This window comes from Hoplias malabaricus, chromosome Y, assembly GCF_029633855.1.
Source record: "Hoplias malabaricus isolate fHopMal1 chromosome Y, fHopMal1.hap1, whole genome shotgun sequence".
Taxonomy (NCBI): Eukaryota; Metazoa; Chordata; class Actinopteri; order Characiformes; family Erythrinidae; genus Hoplias; species Hoplias malabaricus.
In genome coordinates, this window is record NC_089820.1 from 15151125 (window position 1) to 15169091 (window position 17967).

Consider the following 17967-nt stretch of genomic DNA (forward strand, 5'->3'; position numbering starts at 1 on the left):
TTAGCAACCTTTTGCTGCGTTGCAACAAGGCAATTTTATTTCAGTTGTTTTTGTTGTTGCGGTTATTGTTTAACTGGAAGTCAGTGTGGATTTAGAAATAACTGATTTAACATCCCATTGAGCTTTGTAGGTGCAGAGCAGTCATACAGAGACTTTGGCCACAGTAAATACTATACTCAAGTGAAAGTGAAAGTCAAAGTGAAAGCAAATAATACTGAAACACAATGACTTATTTGCATTTCAAAATATTATAAGTACATAAAAAATTGGTCCTCTTTCAAAACATAATACCATTTCCCTCTATATTTATAGATGAAAGACTGGGGTAGATTAAGTCAGTTCTTTTGTGCTTTATTCAGACACTTTATAGACTGTGACAGCTAAACAAATAGCTTTATGACCTCTTATTCTGAAGTACCCTAAAATGTTCTATAAATAGAAAACATTTTGATCATTCCAACGATGGTTAGAGCCGACCTACTTTTTTCAGAATTATTTTCTCAGATGAAATGAGTAAAATCATGACAGCACAAGAACATAAACCACTTAAAAAATAACTGAATATTTACCCTCAAGTATGCAAAAACAGAGGTCAAAATGTGATTTAAATAATACAGCCAGATACTGAAAACACAGTTGTTTTTGCTATTTATTCAGCCCAGAACTTGTAACATTCAAACAGTGAATATGCATAAACCACTTCATATACTAAAGGTCAGTTTCAACAGCCTAGTCGCGTGTTATTGCCAACTGACAAGCTTCGACATTGTTGTAAATACTACTTAACTGTTTACTTAATGTTCAGAAAGTACTGTTCCACTTGCCACAGGCAGAAAACTTGCACTAGTTTCAAAAGACCCTCAACATGAATTATATATAATATTGATTCACACACAACCCCAAACTAGTCCCTCATCAAATCTCTGGGAACAGTGAACCAGTGAGCTGCAACATCATCCTACAAGAACTATGCATAATTCACAGGTCAGTTTTTCCATCTGATATATTTTATTGGCACATAAGAGTATAGACTTATACATTTTCAACATATATTTTCATTGTTCTTTCATCTCACAGAATAGGAATGATCTTCAAAAGCACATCTGGCTGTAGAAAATGTAATGAGAGCTCAGTTAAACTGTATTAAAATATTTTCAAAGCCCTACAGAGTAAATCACAATGTTTGTGTACAACAGTGGATCGGACAGATTACATGGTTATGCTTTTTTTTTCTTTTTTGAGGTCTGTCACTTTATTATATGAACATCTCTCTTCCTCAGATGACCTCAAGCACTGCATTAGCACTAATCATACATGGAATACAACTCCCTGAAGCACCCAACAAATAACTTCTCACTATCCTACCTATCCAGTATTCAATATACTTACATTAAATACACTTTATCATTACATGAAAAAATATTACTTGTACATTATGAAGAAAGATTTATCTATTTATATGTCATAGTTCATTTTCACTGAGCCACTGTTAAATATTATACTTAAATGCTTAAAGCATTACAAGAATTTTACTGGTGGATTTGATGTTCATAGTCAAAACTTTGCAAACCCAAGAGCCAGTATTATTGACAACATACAAGGATCCACTGGAAACAATACCAGAAACAATCTAAAAATAATTGCCCCATGTAATATTTTCAGCTTACAAAATGGTTTCATAACAGGATCATAGGTCACGAGTAATTTCACACATCAGTTCGCAAAGCCCTCAGACTGATTGTTTTAAGACAAAAGTGCAATACAGTGTTCTAATGATCATAACTATCATTCATCAATCAGTGTACTGTTACAAAGACCATTTCAAAAATGCTTATGATCTCTTTAGCTAGCCCAGAGCACAGAAATTGATAACATAATGAAGGAAATATACAGAGGTGTAACCTCACTATATATATATATATATATATATATATATATATATATATATATATATATATGAGAAGTGATACTTACAACACTGCACTGATTACATTTTATAATACTGAATACATATCATAAGCTGAATGAAAGGTTCCCTATTGGTAGCAGAAGGAGGCATGCTACCATTTTTGCATAATGATACTGAAATCATTACAGGAAATTTCAAGCCGAACAAAATTCAAAACCACAAAGCCACTCAAAACAACCTGTAATAATAGCTGTATCATTATATCTACGCCACATTTTTATACATTAGGGTTCCTTTCACTGACTTGAGCCACAATTCTTAATTGTCCAACAATAATAATAATAATAATAATAATTAAAAAAAGAGTTCTGCTACATTTCGCAATTGGCATTTCCAAAAAGACCCCAATCGTTTTTGTAAACCGGCTTGTCATATTAAGAAAGACTGAGAGTTTATGAAACAAATTACATACAAAAAGAAAAAAATAAGAAAGAAAGAAAATCAGTCATCAAGAGTCCACACAGTAGTGTTGTCTAAAGTGATCCAGAACACATTTTGAAGAAGGCAGTGTAGAGAAGAGAGAGATCTACATGTAGGACACTGCGGGATACAGCAAAGTGCAACAAGGACCCACAAATGTGCCAAACTCTATTGCACCTACAGCATTATTTACAGTACTGCTTGATCTATTCTAAATGTACGACTGATCTATTTATGTATTGCCTAGTCTAATAGTACAAATAACAATCAGATATATAGTCTATATGTGCAATAACAAAATGTCCTCACATGTGAAACATTAGCAAAAGTCAGTGCTCAAAATAGCTACATATATCTTAAGTTTGTGGGAGTAGGTGGAGTTAGAAGGACAGACGTTACCATATAATGAACATATTTATGAAAAGGGGGAGACTAAGCTTGTATGTGGTATCAAAGGAACATTTGATCATAGATTAAACTTTGAGCTAAGAAAATGTCTGTATGCTGAAGTGTAAAAATGATGTATATGTAAAATAAATAGAAAAATCATATGAATGCTCTGGATGTTTGTTTTTATGAGACTGAGGGTATAATGTGGCAGTGTTATTTATTTAGTTCTGTTGCTTTTTTGGCAAAGTTTGGTTCATGTGAGATGTTCGTGTCCAGCACATGTTTCACAGAGGCCCAGAGGGGAGGGGAAATGAGTGACAGATTTCATTTTCTCCCTTTTTGTTCAAACGAACATGTCATTGGCTCAGATGGTGGGACAGCAGCAGCAGCAGCAGCTAGGGATCGGTGGGTTTGGCTCAGTGTCAATCAACCCCTCCCAACCATCTCCTTCAATTCAAGTCCACAAAGTTTCGCTCTCTCATTCTCTCACACTCTACCTCTCTTTCTCGTTCCCTTCTTTGTCTTCACACCACTGTACTCACAGAGGGGTCTGATAGGTTGAGCTGGCCGGTAATATCTGTGGGATATGGCTACAGATGAAGGGGAACACAAACAAAAAGAAAAACAACAGAAAGAATAATTTATTCCTGTCAACACAAGACAATAAAATCACAATATATTGCATATATAAAAATTATAGTTTGATTATTTATTTGTTATGAGTGAGGCAAATCCCCCATCCAATGTTTGTGGTGCTTGGCCCCAAATTGGAGCAATTACACTGCATATGTGCAAAGGACACAGCAAAGCTTTCTGGACATTGCTGTCTAATCAACACAGTGCATAGGGTCACTGATTCATTGCACATAAGCCTCTTCAAGCTTCATCACAGAGCCAGTCTTCATTGTTAGCCAGTTTCCATTTACAGTAGCCATGTTAAATTGAACATAGGGCCTCATTAATGATGCCAATACATCTTGGGCAGGAAATGTCTCACTGAGAAAGCCCTAATGACATAAATGCCAGTGCTAGAGTCTCTCAGCCCATGGCTAATAATTTACCTGACCTAGAAGTATTATCACCATAGTAACTGTCCTAATGAAAAATGAGGGCTTCAGCTCGGCTCGCACAGCACTGAGCCCTAAAATTCCAATTCAGTCCACTGCATGCTTCACATCTCATTGAAGGCCAATTAAACAGGAATATAGTCTCAGTTCAGATTATTATTTTCATGTATTTTAAATAGCCCCACAAAGTTTAGATCTCTGCCTTGACTCTCCTGAGTAAATTCATCCATGATTGTTTCGCTAATACAGTGGCTGGTGAGCATCTCACTTTTTGTACATTTTAGCTTGGCTTTTTGACTTGGCAGGGAGCTTGGTCTCACTGACAACAAGGTTTTGTGGGCAGCATAAGCATTCCGTATCACAACCTACACCGCCCCCTGTCTTTAGACAGGCAAAAAGCACAACAGGTCTAAACTCTACAACATCCACAGGAGTCATGCTGGTAGAGGAAGAGAGAAGGCAGTGTGGCATATGGCGTAGACACTGACATTTAAAACTCCATTCAAATCCATTTATAAAAACACACTGATATAAAAGAAAAAGATGATTAGGACTGAGATGGGTAAACATCAGTTAAAAGAGACAGTTCATTTTTAGCTGACTGTAATGTCTGTAGGTTTCCCTTCTAAATACCATATTTGTGTTGTCTGTCTACATTCTTTACTGCTGGCCAAAAAGGATAAGCCTGTCTGGATATGACAGGATATATCAAATGCTGTGAGGATAAACAAAATGAAAATGTGTTTGTCATCTGCCTTGAAGCTCCTTGTGTCAGTGTGGAAGGAAGAGGATCTTCTTATCTGACTAACTAAATTCTGCTCTCAGATGCAAATGATTTGAGTCAGCTGAAAAAGTAGGACGTGCCTGTTTTAGATTATTATTGTTTGTGTCAGATGTCTTAATGGCAAAATACGTGTGAACGGTTAGGTTTGGAACATGCTCCAGAAAAGCAAACCTGAAAAACTCAAGAGCATGTCACCTGAAAAGCAATAGGGTAATGAAAATAATACATTTGCCTGTATTAAAAATAGTTGCTTTCAAGATTGTTTGTGTTGAGTCCCCAGAGCCTGCTGCTCTTTCATGTGAGAGCTGGCACTGGCTGAACCTGTGGGAGGATAAAAAGACTGTGGGCAAGTGCAAGCGCCGACGGGTCCTACAGGGAGTACTAGTATTCACAGCATTCATAGAATTAAGTACTGTATCAGCACCAGACAATAAGCAGTCCACGGAACCTTTCCTAGAAATGAAATGAAAAATGTACTTGAGTTGATAGCACTGCAAAGGAAACATTTGAAGGTTAAAATAAACGCGGGGGACCTTAATGGAACAAAACCTGCTGAGGGAATTAGGTTATTTTTGCCTTGCTTTATATATATATATATATAAAGTTATATAAAATGCTATATATATATAAAGTCTTTTAGGTTTTTGGTGTTTCCTTAGCTTATTAATCGTGCATTTAGTGCATTTACAAGAGAAAGTGACTTTGAGTGTGACACTGACCACATAAAATGGGACAAGGGAGGTGAAAAACATGGAAATAGATATAAAAAAAAAACCCACAACAACAAGACTGAGCAGTGAAGGGGAAGACGACGCACACATATAGAAAACTTAAAATGTGAGAGCGTCAAAATAAAGTCCCATCCAGGTTAGGCACGGGAGAAAGTCCAGCACAAGGCGTTAAGGGAGAGACTACCTTGCCCCTTTTTGTACCCACATAAGACCCCCACCCCCAACAACCCTTTCTAAGCCCTAAATCAACAGCCTTCATCAGCATACTCCCTACAGTTTAGCGGTTACGTCCCTGATTGGGCTTTCCCAACAGATGTCTGGATGGAGCACTGATGGGCTGACAGACATGTGGCCATGACAGCAACTCCATGTGTGAGTGTGAAGAGAGTCTGAGATGAGACGTCGTTTCGCGAGGAGAGATGAGGTGACAGGAGAGAGAGAAAAAGAGCAAGAGGAAAAACAGGGCAGGCTTGAGCAAAAGAGATAGAGAAAGAGATAGAGTGAGAGAGAAGTACAGGGCAGGGTGTCATATTCTTCATCTCCTTACCGTGTCTTTGGAGGACCTACGTCTCTTGATGTTGGAGGCCAGGTTGGTACTGATGGACCTAAAAGAGGCTTTCTTTTTGGGGTCGGGCTCTGCTCTACCACTTTTCCTATCCTAAAATAAATATACAGTATTATGTAGAACAGTTATTTGTGTTCTCTTCAGGAGTGTGCTTGGACTCCAATCATCACCACCACCCACCAACTTACTACTACCACTACCAAGCTACTGCTCCTAATACTATTCATGCTTACTGTCTACATGCCTACAATCAACTGACTTTGGCTGAGGACATTTTTTCTTTTCTTTTCTTTTCTTTTCTTTTCTTTTCTTTTTCTTTTTAATGCCGTCAGCTGTAATCATCTACCGTTCAGTCTGCATCTCCGTCCTGGCTTTGAGTCACAATAGTGCTTTCATGCACCCTCAGGGTTCTACAGAGCAAAAAGGACACTGGCAAGCACTACGTTAAGAGAGAGATACTTACAAAATCTACTTATATATAAATATATATATAATTTTTTTATGCAATCCTGAAATTCTAGCGGGGGAGAGGACTACCAAGGATGGCATGATGATAAAAAATTTGAGCCATCCCCATTTGTTACTTATTTTTAATGGAAAGCAAAAAGCATTAGCAAAGGAAATGAGCAAAAATGAAAGCAATCAAGACAGAAAGAAGCTGCTTTTTTTTGTTTTGTTATTGATTTCAAAGGTAGGAGTGGTTCGACTGTTTCATGGAAAAAAATGAGTAACCAAGAATCAAGAAGTATTCGAAATCCAAACTCAACACGGTCCCTTGGCATTATACTCAGGGGGATGTGAGTATAATGGGTGGGAGGGCAAAGGAGGGGTATGAGAGCTCATAAGAGGGGGCGGGATAATACCAGGGAGGAGGGGAAGTGACTTCAACCAGAGGACATGCAGTACATGGAACCAAAAAAGGAAATGCAAAATGAATGACATGACAGTTGACCTTGGCCAGCACCGTCCTTTATAGACTTAGAACCAGATCAGGAACCACTGTACCTGATCCTGTCTAGTGGACACTCACTTTTGCAAAGTGGCAAATGAAACCAGATTTAAGGATTGAAATTTTCTTTGCACTTTATTGTACAGTAATAAAATGAATTAGTTAAGCATCAATATAATGCTTCAAAGTCAGTTATTAGTCACACACACTGGCCCTGGGTTAAGTGGCCAATTCATCAGAAATTCTTTTAGTAAGCCTGTAGAATAAAGTGCTATATAAATACTTGTATGATGCAACAGTGTGAGCATATTTCTGACTTCATTGGGTGGTACAGTATTTTCCCCTCTTTTCTCCTATGCAGCATAGCAGGATTTCTCCTTCACATTTCACCACAGATAGTATGCACAGTAACATTTCAACCATGAAATGACATTTCATTTTTTCTTCAGTGGTTAGTGGAAGAACTTGGATGCAGAGAAAGCGTGGCCGTTCTCTTGCTCCTTCTGAGCGTCCATGCTTTCATCGATTGTGTTTGAAACCCCTCTGATGAGCCAACGTCTCGGAGCCAAGCAGCCCATTTCGGAGCACATGGATCCTTGATCTGCACCTGGCCAGCATTGTTTGAAGTGCAAATGCAGCCAGGGCACATCAGACCAGTCATGCATTCAGAAAGCCACAGAGTGAGGCAGGCAGTATCACAGGCCTACGGCACAGGCACCATGGGATGAGCATTATGCTTTGCATGGCATGGTTTTGTCTTTTAAGGGCAAATTATTTAGTGGTGCCCAAAAATCACCAGTAGTGTTTCAATGCATGTGTGGCTTTTTTTTAATACAGTCAAAGGCAAAAGTATTAACACTTTTAACTTTCCTTAAAGCTAACACATCCTCTACAGAGTACTTAAGCATGATATTTTCCTTCAAATTTCTACATATTTGCTGAATTTAACACATTAATATTAAAAATGTTCCATGACTTTTGCATAGACCGCTTTATGTGTTTTATTCTATACAATAGGTTACATTCAGCAAATAAACAGTAACTGTGCATTACAATGTGCGAAATTATGTATATAAGAAATGTAATTGTCACTTTTACATAAGACTGTATGTAATCATACGAACAGGTCATCCACATACCTCTGTTTGTCTCTGTTCTCTTTTTCCTTTGGCTGATGAAACAGTAGGGAAAATCAAACAGTAAAATCCAGATTGCCTCGAGGGCCAGCAGCAGTGATTCATTCTAATTATATACCCTCATCAGTGCTGGCCCTGTGACTTTATGTGGGTAGAATGGGTGGGCGTAGTAACCATGCCACAGTGTCTTTGGACACCAGTAGGCATAAACAGCCTTCAGGCCAAAACATCTCTGATGTGAGGAAGACAATCAAATACAAACATGATTCAGTATTTTGTTACTAAAAGACCTTGTGTCAAAAACTGTGGGCACTGTGGCTGAAAAGATGTTTACATTCACAGAGAGAAATCTGTTTTTTTCTTGTTTACGGGTCTAGTTTAATGATTGTTACTAATAATACTGTCACTGCTACATCAACTGGTTTAATGTCAGCAGTGAATGTTTCACACTGATGTTAAAAGCACACTAATGTTCAAAAGTTTGGAATCACTGCTTTCAATAATATAAGACCAATTAATAAAATGCTTAGCATGATGTGTTTAACATGTGCTGTATGATGGTGTATAAACCCTAAATATTGTTAAGGGCAAAGCTATAAAATTAATTTCTGAAAATCTGACATTAAAAAACATATTAATCTAGAGAATAGAGTAAATTACAATCCCAATTCACCATAGAAAACAGAGCACATGTGATGTGGAAAATTATACATTTTACCATTTGATGAAAAATATTAACTCTAACTTTATAACTTGACAGCAGCAATACATACCAAAAAATGTGGGACAGGGCAACAAAACTGGAAACTGGAGAAAATGTACTAATAAAAAACAGCTGGAGGATCAATTTACATAACTGGGTATAAAAATAGCATTTTAGAAAGCAGAGTCTCTCAGAAGGTTCACCAATCTGCCAAATGCTGCACCTAAAAATTGTGAAGCTATTTCAGAAAAATGTTCCTCATAAAACTGTGAGGACTTGGAATATCCCACCATTTACAGTACATAACATCATCAGAATATTCAGGGAAAATGAAAGGGACAAGGCCAACGGTCAAGACTGGATGCTTGTGGTCCTCTGGTCTTCAGGCAGCACTGCATTAAAAACGCATGATTCTGTACTAGAAATTGCTGCATGGGCTAAGGAACACACTGAGAAATTATTGTCTGTGTGCAGTTTGTCGTGCAATCCACAATTGCAAATTAAAGCTGTATCATGCAAAGAAGAAGCCATATGCCAACACAGTCCAGAAAGCTGCCATCTTCTTTGGGGTCAAAGCTCATTTAAAAAGGACTGAGGCTAAATGGAAAATCGCTCTGTGGTCAGATGAATCCAAAATTGCCAGACTCAAGAGGAGAGGGACCATCCAGCTTGTTATCAGCACACAGTTCAAAAGCCGGCATCTCTGATGGTATGTGGTTGCATTAGTGCCTATATCACGGGCAGTTTACACAACTGGAAGGCCCTATCAATGCTAAACAGCCTATAGAGGTTTTAGAACAACATATGTTCCCATCCAAACAACATCTCTTTCAGGGAAGACTTTTCAGATTTCCGTAAGACAGTATTAAACCACATATTGCTACCATCGCAACAACATGGCTTTGCAGAAGAAGAGTCCGAGTGCTAAATTTGCCACCTACAGTCCAGAACGTTCACCAACAGAAAACATTTGGCACATCATGAAACGGAAAATCAGACAAAGACCCAGGACTGTTTAGCAGCTAAAATTCTACATCAGACAAGAATGGGACAACATTCCTTGTCCAAAACTCCAGCAATTAGTCTCCTCACATCCAGATGTTTTCAGATTGTTTTCTATAGTAGAGAGAATGCTACACAATTGTAGAAAAGACCCTTTTCTTGATATGTGTAATTTCTTGATATGTGTTGCTGTTCTAAAGTTCTAAATTAATTAATATTATACATAAAATGGTAAAACGTCTGACTTTCAATACTTGACTTTCTATGTTCTTTCTATGCTTTATGTGTTCTATGCTCTGTTGTGAATAAAACATGGGTCTATGAGATCTGTTTTTTACCTACATTTTACATAGTCTCTTAACTGTTTTGGAATCAGGGTTAAGCACTGTTCTTATGACATATAAAAAGTTATTGGTCTGATTAAGCCTAAGTCTAAAGAGAATTTCTTAGTGCTGAACAGTGGCACTGCAAGTTTAGTTGAAATCTAGGTTTGATGCAGAACTGGGAAACAAGCTGCTACTTTATAATTACATAATAATACACAAAAAAATTCTTATTGTATATTATAAAGAAAATGGTTAAACTGGACAGGTAATTCCAAACCTCTGAATGAATAGACAGTATGTATGTTCAGCCTAAGCATCTTCTGATTTATACTGAGACAGATAACTATGTTACTCCCATTGTACCTTTATAGAAACCCAGCTAGGTTATTCAGTCAGTGAAAGGCAGGTCATGCTAGTTTTTAGAAGCTTCCTGCTGTTTTGTAGGCCAGTGACCCAGCATGTACTGACCCAGACGGAGGCCAGTAGTAAGGGGACAGTGATCTGAACACAGGCAGAAAGAGACTCTGATCCCGGTTGGAACCCCACTGAGACATTCGGCTAGCATGGCCTTTCAGTTAGAGCTCTGCCCAGCGTGCATTTTCTTCGCTCCGCTACAGCAGCACAGCCTGCTGTTGGGTATGTGTGTGTTACTGTGTGTGTATATTGCTCTGCTCAGAGATTTAGTAGGGGAGAATGGAGAAGCTGTTTCTTCATGCTGCGCACTCTGATTGGACAGTGGAAGACGTGGAAGGAATTGATCCTTAGTATGGATCTGCAGTGAACCACTCATATGATCTCAATCACCATGTTGTCACCATGTTATGGGCAAAAACCCAAATGTGTACAACAATATTTTCTGCTGCTCTCTGATATTTTACAGTGGGTGAATGCAGTATTCACTCACTGTACCTGCTGTATCATCATTTGATTGTAAAGCAACCTACATACACTGCTTGTCAAAAGTTTGTGGAAACATATTGTAATGTTTTAAATAAGTGAGCATGTCATTTTTTGTCTGTTTGCAATAACTGAACCATAAGATCTTGCAATATTTCTTTGCAAAAATAGCAATATGCCATATGATTTATCGATTAGTTCTTTGTGTTAATCAGCACACAAAACTTTCCACTGTTTAATCCTACTATGGGAAAAAAATATTTTAGACAAAACCTACCCACAAGTTATTAAAAAAAAATTCTGAAGTAGGCAAGATGTCTCCCAATTTTGATGAGCAGTGTAAATACATTTTCATCTCTAATTTTACATGCATTACTTCATGGCCATTTGAGGGTAAAGTCAACCTTTTGGCTAACAACATATTGCAAAGGGCTAAACATGCACCTCTCTACAGCTGTCTGTTTAATTGAACCCTCAGTGACTAAATTGGAAGCCATCAACAATTTGTCTCCATTAATGACAAAAACTTAGCAGGTAGCAGGAGTAAACAGCCTGCTAAAGGCCCATGCAGATCCTCATCCAGTAGCAACAGTGATGGAGCTGACAGACATACCTGAAGGTTCTTCCTCCAAACATTAACTGCTGCAAAGGCCAGCTGCATCTGCTTTCTGCGAGCATCTTTGTGACGCTTATATGCAATCTCGATGAAGATGAGGAAGATCCCGGCGACGATGCCACCAGCCACCAACATAAACACGCCTGTGAAGTAGATGTTGCAGTGTTAATGAGGAATTTCATCTATCGTTGCTCATTAACAGCTCAATGCAGAGTCACAATATTACAGAATTTTTCCCAGTTCATCTGAGAACCGAGTTACAGAAAAATATATTATTTCATTGTATTTATAAAAAATATACTGGATTTCCATTTTGTTTGTTGAATGGTCACTTAAAAAGGCTGCAGGTGGTCCATACCTGCCATATTCTCGAAGGTGAGTGTGGCTGGCGCATTGCTCCTGGAATCACACTCCTGGTATCTCACCCAGGTTTTATCCAGGTCCTCCATGAAACCATTCTCATGAGAGCTGTTGATTCAGAGAACACACTTACAAATACAATCCTCCCACTCTGCATCACTCAAAGCCTAAGGGAACCTATATTCATGTGTTCTGTAAACTTGGAAAGAGGTTAATCTTTTTTGCATGCGAAAACAATTTATATGTACAGAGAATGTCTTGGAAGTGACTTTCCAATGTTTACTAAATGGCTGATTTTATTTGCCAAAATGTTCCTTGTTGAGTGTAAACTCACTACCCTAATTTAACCATAACATTTCAAATGACTTGTTCCTTTATATTTCTCTCAGCTGTATATATATATAGGATATACAACGTTACCTGAGAATAGCCAGGGAAACATTTTGCTTCCATGGGCTGTCTTTACGCATGCCAATACCGAACCCCGAGCGGAAGAACAGCTCACCCGTGGTGACCAGGTCACATTTCTGCGAGGCTTCAAACTCCAACACGGCTGAATCCCAGATAAAAGCATGGAGTTTGCTAAAATATGCAATGGAAGTGTGTGTTAGCATGGATTTGAATCCCCTGCTGAGACTGGATTAGTTAAGCAAGAAAGTGAGAATTTGTGGTTTCTTTTTGGGTTGAACTTACTGCTGTGAATCCTCTAAGCCCAATTAAGCTGGGCCTGGTTCAGATACTGGGTGAAAACTTCAGAACTTCATTTGATTTGAATGCGTTTCTTTTTTCCTCTCGCATAGGCCCTAAACAGTGCTGGCCCTCTGCCATCAGTCCCTGTCTTTGCTTTGTCCGACACAATGATTCATGAAGGTCCCCCTTTGAAGTGCTACTCCCTCTCCTGCTTTGTATTCTGCATCAATATGAGCTCTTTTGAATAGGACTAAGCACTGCCTTATCCACATTCTGCTTTCTGTTTGCTCATTTAGAGGAGAATCTGTCACCCATAGCAGCAGCTGGCAAAACACACCAATGTATTGTACAGTACATATTCCTTTGATGACTGTTTTATCAAACTCTTTTTTGAAACATAATAATTTAGTTACTATAAATATCTCAAATGCTTACATTCCCAGCAGTCCACGTTGACACATTTACACAGTCATCTGGTCTAAATGTAACTAAAGGTGTCTGTTTTATCTACATAAATTGTACATTACATACATTGTGCTTGTTGTTCATTCATATGAAATAATCAAGGAATAATGTAAAATATTTAGAAATATCTTTGTGTGTATACTCTTAGTGAACGGTAAAGTATGTGTAACTGACCCGTCTCGCACAGCCTGGATGGCTTCCGCGGCGCTTTCGTAGTTGTGCTTTTCCATGTGGCGGTACATGGTGCTCAGCTCAACTTGACGGCGGAAGTAAATGTCCACAGAGCTCTGCTTGACTGTGGCGTAGATGAACTTGTCTGATGGGTTTCGCAGCTGCAAAACAATAGCAAAGCAGGAACTGTCCTGTTGAGCTCACAAGATGCATAATCACTGAAGTGACAGTTCATCCAAAACTTCTAAATAATTCAAAGTCAGCTTGTTACGGGGAGGGGGGTGGTCTTGCAAATCCAAAGCCAGGCTTTTCTAAATGTCTATACAAGAAAGTAGTGCTACAGGGGAAGATGCTGAAAGTGAATAGGACAGGCCAAGGTATGCATGTCCTATATAACATGCCCCAGAATCCAGATTGGTTAACAGCTACCACTGAGAACATGCTGCATGCGATGCGCTACCACTGCTGTGCCATTTAATGCTTCTCAGATTATTACCTTTTGCCTGCTGTGTAAAACATCCTCACCAAGCCTCATCAGTTTGCAGTGTTTTATGCTCAATTAAGCTAATGCATACTCTGACTGTACAACAAATGCTTTGAATTTAAATGTGCACTAGTCTTGAACTATCCTTATACAAGCTATTTGATATTAGTGTTCTCTGACCATTTCAGTATGGCAGTTACCATAGAAGCTTTTATGGTCAGAAAAAGTTATCTAAAAATACCCTAAAATTAAAGAGGTCTGTTGCACCTTGACGAATTAGATTGCCTTCTCCAATGCTATACATTGCAAAACCATGGGGTTTGTGTCCAAAATTTGTCCAAAATATTTGCATTTTCTTGCACTTTCATGACTTTTGTGACCTGTATGCACTATGATCTCACCCTAGGGTCGTTGATGCCGGTAATGCGCTCCTCAGGCCGATCCAGCACTAGGAAGGCTGCCAAATTGGCAGTATAAGATGCAACTATAATCATAGCAAAACCTGCCCACACCATACCTAAAATCCTTGCTGAAAAGCTCCGTGGGGCACCTGCAAACAGAATGTGAGAGAGAGAGATTGCCACAAAATCATACATGAATCGAATCAGTATGATTCGTATCAGATTGATGTGTTTGAGTAAATTATATTTCTTGATATTGTGTACCTTCTCCAATACCGGAGTTCAGTAGTACACCCCAGGAGAACCACATAGCAGAGGATAAGGTGAGGGCATCTTCTTCTTCCTCTTCACTATTCACTTTAAACCTTCCAAATGGGCTGTAAGACAAGGAAATTGTACTATAAATGTAGTGAAAAAGGATCGTGTGCAAGTATTTATTTATTTATTTTATATTATTATTATTTAAAGAATTATGTCAAAGAATTACAAAGAGTGACAATGAGCACTGAAGGTTCTGTCTTGAACCAGGTAATAACCCCACTTAGTCCGAAGCATTGATGCCATGTTATACTTATGATATTTGTATTTAATTATTTATTTATATTTACACTTATATAGTGCCTTTCTAGACACACAATGATGCTTTAGAATCAACACTGCACTGAATGCCATTCAATTTAACATTCAGGTATTAATTTCAGGGTCAGTTGTAGCCTGCTATATTAGGATGACCTGGTAGAAATAATAAGTGGGCAATGTGGGTGGTATAAACAGTTGCTATGAACATGTGGTATACCCCCTATCAAACTTAACAATAAGACCACCTCATTGTTTCTACACTCAATGTCCAGTCTCTCAGCTCCACTGACCATACAGGAGAACTCTGTAGTGCTACAATTAGCACTAGACTGTAGTCCACCTGTATCGCTGCATACTTTTTGTGCCCTTTCACCATGTTCTTTCCCCATCATGGTCAGACCCCCACAGGACCACAGAGGTCAGGTATGATTTGTGTGGTGGATCATTCTCAGAACTGCAGTGACATTGACAGATGGTGATGTGATAGTGTGTTGTGCTGGTACAAGAGGATCTGACACAGAAGTACTGCTGGAGTTTGTAAAACCGCAAGTTTCACTGCTAGATTGAGAATTGTTCACCAACCAAAAATATCCAGGTAGCAGCATGGTCAAGGAAGTGGTCATAAAGTTGTGATAAATAAATTGCACTTGTTCATAAACATTACAGTTTCTGCAGCAGTAGCTCATTCACAGGATCTACTAACACAAGAATAGTAAACACAGCTCATCAATTTTGCTGGATCAAGTCAGGCTAACTAAAATTGAGTTTTGGTCTCCTCATACGCATGAACATCAAAAGCCTTTTTTGTTTTTTTAAAATCAGGTCAAAGTTAGCAGTGTCTAGTGCTACTGCAGACACAGCCTAAAATATCATTCATGTTCTTAGTATTTCTGTGACTGGCAGCCGGTAACATGGTCCCACCCCTTCTTTCTAGTCTACGATACACAAGTTGAAGCTATGTTTCTAAGAATGAACTGCCCACTCAAACAGAAGTTCTGAGAAATGGTACTGCTACTACTAATTTTCAATTACTGATTGGATGAACAAGATGCACATTTCTAACGCTTCACTCAGATTTCAACTCACACCTTTCTAAATCTGGCCATATCTAATTACGGCCTTGATTCATTGTATCGTCCATGGCTGAGAAATGAGAAAGGTTGAGAGGAGCTTCTTTTACCTGAAACGGTCTAATAGGTAGAGCATCACCGCCACAACATGGACCGATAGACCCACCAATAACCACAGAGTACTCTGAAAGGGCTGCATGAACGAGTCCAGTGTACTGCGTGGTATTTCCTGCAGTCAAAAAAACAGCGTTAGTCACAGCTCCAACAAACACCACCCACACATGCGAATGTGGCACCATATGGAGCGTTTAACTTGGTCTTTAGTTAGGCTTGTCCTAGATGTATTAATAGATTTTAGTCCAAAATCCTTACAATGTATTCATATGAGTTTCCTTTGCAAAAATATGCTCAGCAAACAGATTTTAATTAACTAGAGGAACTGTAAAAGATTTCTAGGCAGACAATCTACAACCCTGCTCTCTAGGGAGTTTAATTCAATTACATTTTTTTACAAGTTTAAATAAAACTGACCCCAAATCTAGGCCTTATAATATTGTGTATTACTGCATCTTTATTTAATCCTTAACTGAATAGATTTGCTGTGATTCAGATACATAATTCACATCATAATTCGGACTGTATTAATGATGTGATGTTTAACGTGGTCTGCCTCAGTCACAGTTTGATGTAGTCTTGAAGATTTCAGTAGTGTTTTGCATGCTCCCTACCTTTTTGACAAGGATTGTGAGACCTTGGTACTTGAATGGTTTAGAGAACTCTATGTACTGGGCTCGTTCATTGTTAATTGTGAGTGGAGCCACGATCATGTCTGCCAGGCCACCCAGGAGCTCTCCCATCATGCCATTCCACTCCTTCTTGTTGCTGTTATTCACCTAATAACAGGGGGGGAAATACCACGCTCAGTAATTTGTCATGCTTGAAATGTTCCTTAGCACTGCCAGGGATCCATAATTACACCTGTGAACAATGACTCTGCAAGCCGTAGATATCCAAAGAAGACAAGATTTTTATGACTCTCCACTGCATGACCTTGGGAAAATACAAATGAGAAGCAAAATCAATAAAGTGCTGATGTTACTCACACGCTCCTGAGTGCCAAATTTGCCATCAGCCACTAGATGTACTTCGTAGGTGAAATTCATTGTCATCGCAAGCTTGATCAAGAGGTCGATGCAGAACCCATAGCAACACTGAGGCACTATGGGCCGACCTATAGAAGAGCCAAAAATACTAAATTATTTTAGTGCAATAATAAATACCTTCTCACTTAACCAACATACACTGCTCATCAAAAGATTACTTAAATATTTTTCTTCTTTTATTCTGACATAGGATCAAAAAGTTATTCAAAATTATTGAGAAAATGACAGCCCTAACAAATTTCATGCCTTTTAGCCTTTCAGCCGTCAAAGCAATATATTCATGTTATTAAGTTTAGCTGCTGTAGAAAAGTGTACTTTTTTGTTACATAGTGGTGTTCTGCTTTTTTCCTACATGCTAAAAATAAATGAGCTCTTAGATAATGGCTGTTTGACTGGAAATAAATGCTCTGACTTATATACAGTATGTGAAAAGTTTTTTTTAACAGGAAACAATTAGTTATGAATAATTTATTTATATTACTCTGGTTCATGTATGTATATTCCTTGCCCAAAACAAAACAACTACTATCAAAAGCACATATCAATGTGTCAAGAAATATCAATGTTAACATGTTCCCAGTGTTACCAGGAATAGTCTCGTTCGGGCCAGTGCAGATCACTTTTTTAATCAGGACTCCATTCACAGTGTACTCCTCCTTGCATGTTCCATCTCTCAGGGTCGGTTTCACATACACAAAGGGCTCTTGATGAATGGTGACAATCTAGCAGACACATAAAGCTACAGTTTCTCCACAGGCAATTAGACATGCCAAAATAAATGAGAAAGTTAGCAAAACTGTGAACTATCCGGAAAAAATAATGAATAAACACCTTCAATCTTGTTGACATCTGATAGCCCCTTGGCTTCTCCGTCTCTCCTCCTGGCCAAATGATCTTCCTCTGAGTGTTCATCACAACCTGGACATAGACAGATTTGATTGTAGAGTATTTTCATTATTATCTAAAGGTTACAAGTATTACACTGTAGTATATTATGTGATTCTAAACAAGGCGTCAAAGACTGCATAA

At 38.4% G+C, this 17967-nt stretch overlaps 1 protein-coding gene across 6 annotated transcripts in view; it reads right to left on the bottom strand.

The window, feature by feature from the left end:
* Positions 1 to 663: 663 nt before the first annotated feature.
* The window catches only part of LOC136678034 (glutamate receptor ionotropic, NMDA 1), a 28990-nt gene continuing 11686 nt past the window's right edge, over positions 664 to 17967 (bottom strand). For 2 of the 6 annotated variants that reach the window (XM_066655802.1, XM_066655800.1), the window contains 14 exons: positions 17770 to 17856; positions 17525 to 17660; positions 16879 to 17006; positions 16504 to 16668; positions 15886 to 16004; positions 14391 to 14503; positions 14127 to 14275; positions 13245 to 13402; positions 12336 to 12497; positions 11914 to 12023; positions 11553 to 11698; positions 8015 to 8046; positions 5909 to 6019; positions 664 to 3369 (listed from right to left, as the gene is read on the bottom strand). In XM_066655802.1, coding sequence (XP_066511899.1) covers positions 3318 to 3369; positions 5909 to 6019; positions 8015 to 8046; positions 11553 to 11698; positions 11914 to 12023; positions 12336 to 12497; positions 13245 to 13402; positions 14127 to 14275; positions 14391 to 14503; positions 15886 to 16004; positions 16504 to 16668; positions 16879 to 17006; positions 17525 to 17660; positions 17770 to 17856 — 1668 coding nt within the window. In that variant the 3' untranslated portion in view covers positions 664 to 3317. The remainder of the gene's footprint in view (positions 3370 to 5908; positions 6020 to 8014; positions 8047 to 11552; positions 11699 to 11913; positions 12024 to 12335; positions 12498 to 13244; positions 13403 to 14126; positions 14276 to 14390; positions 14504 to 15885; positions 16005 to 16503; positions 16669 to 16878; positions 17007 to 17524; positions 17661 to 17769; positions 17857 to 17967) is intronic. The other 4 variants (XM_066655803.1, XM_066655801.1, XM_066655805.1 and 1 more) reach the window with 2 other exon arrangements.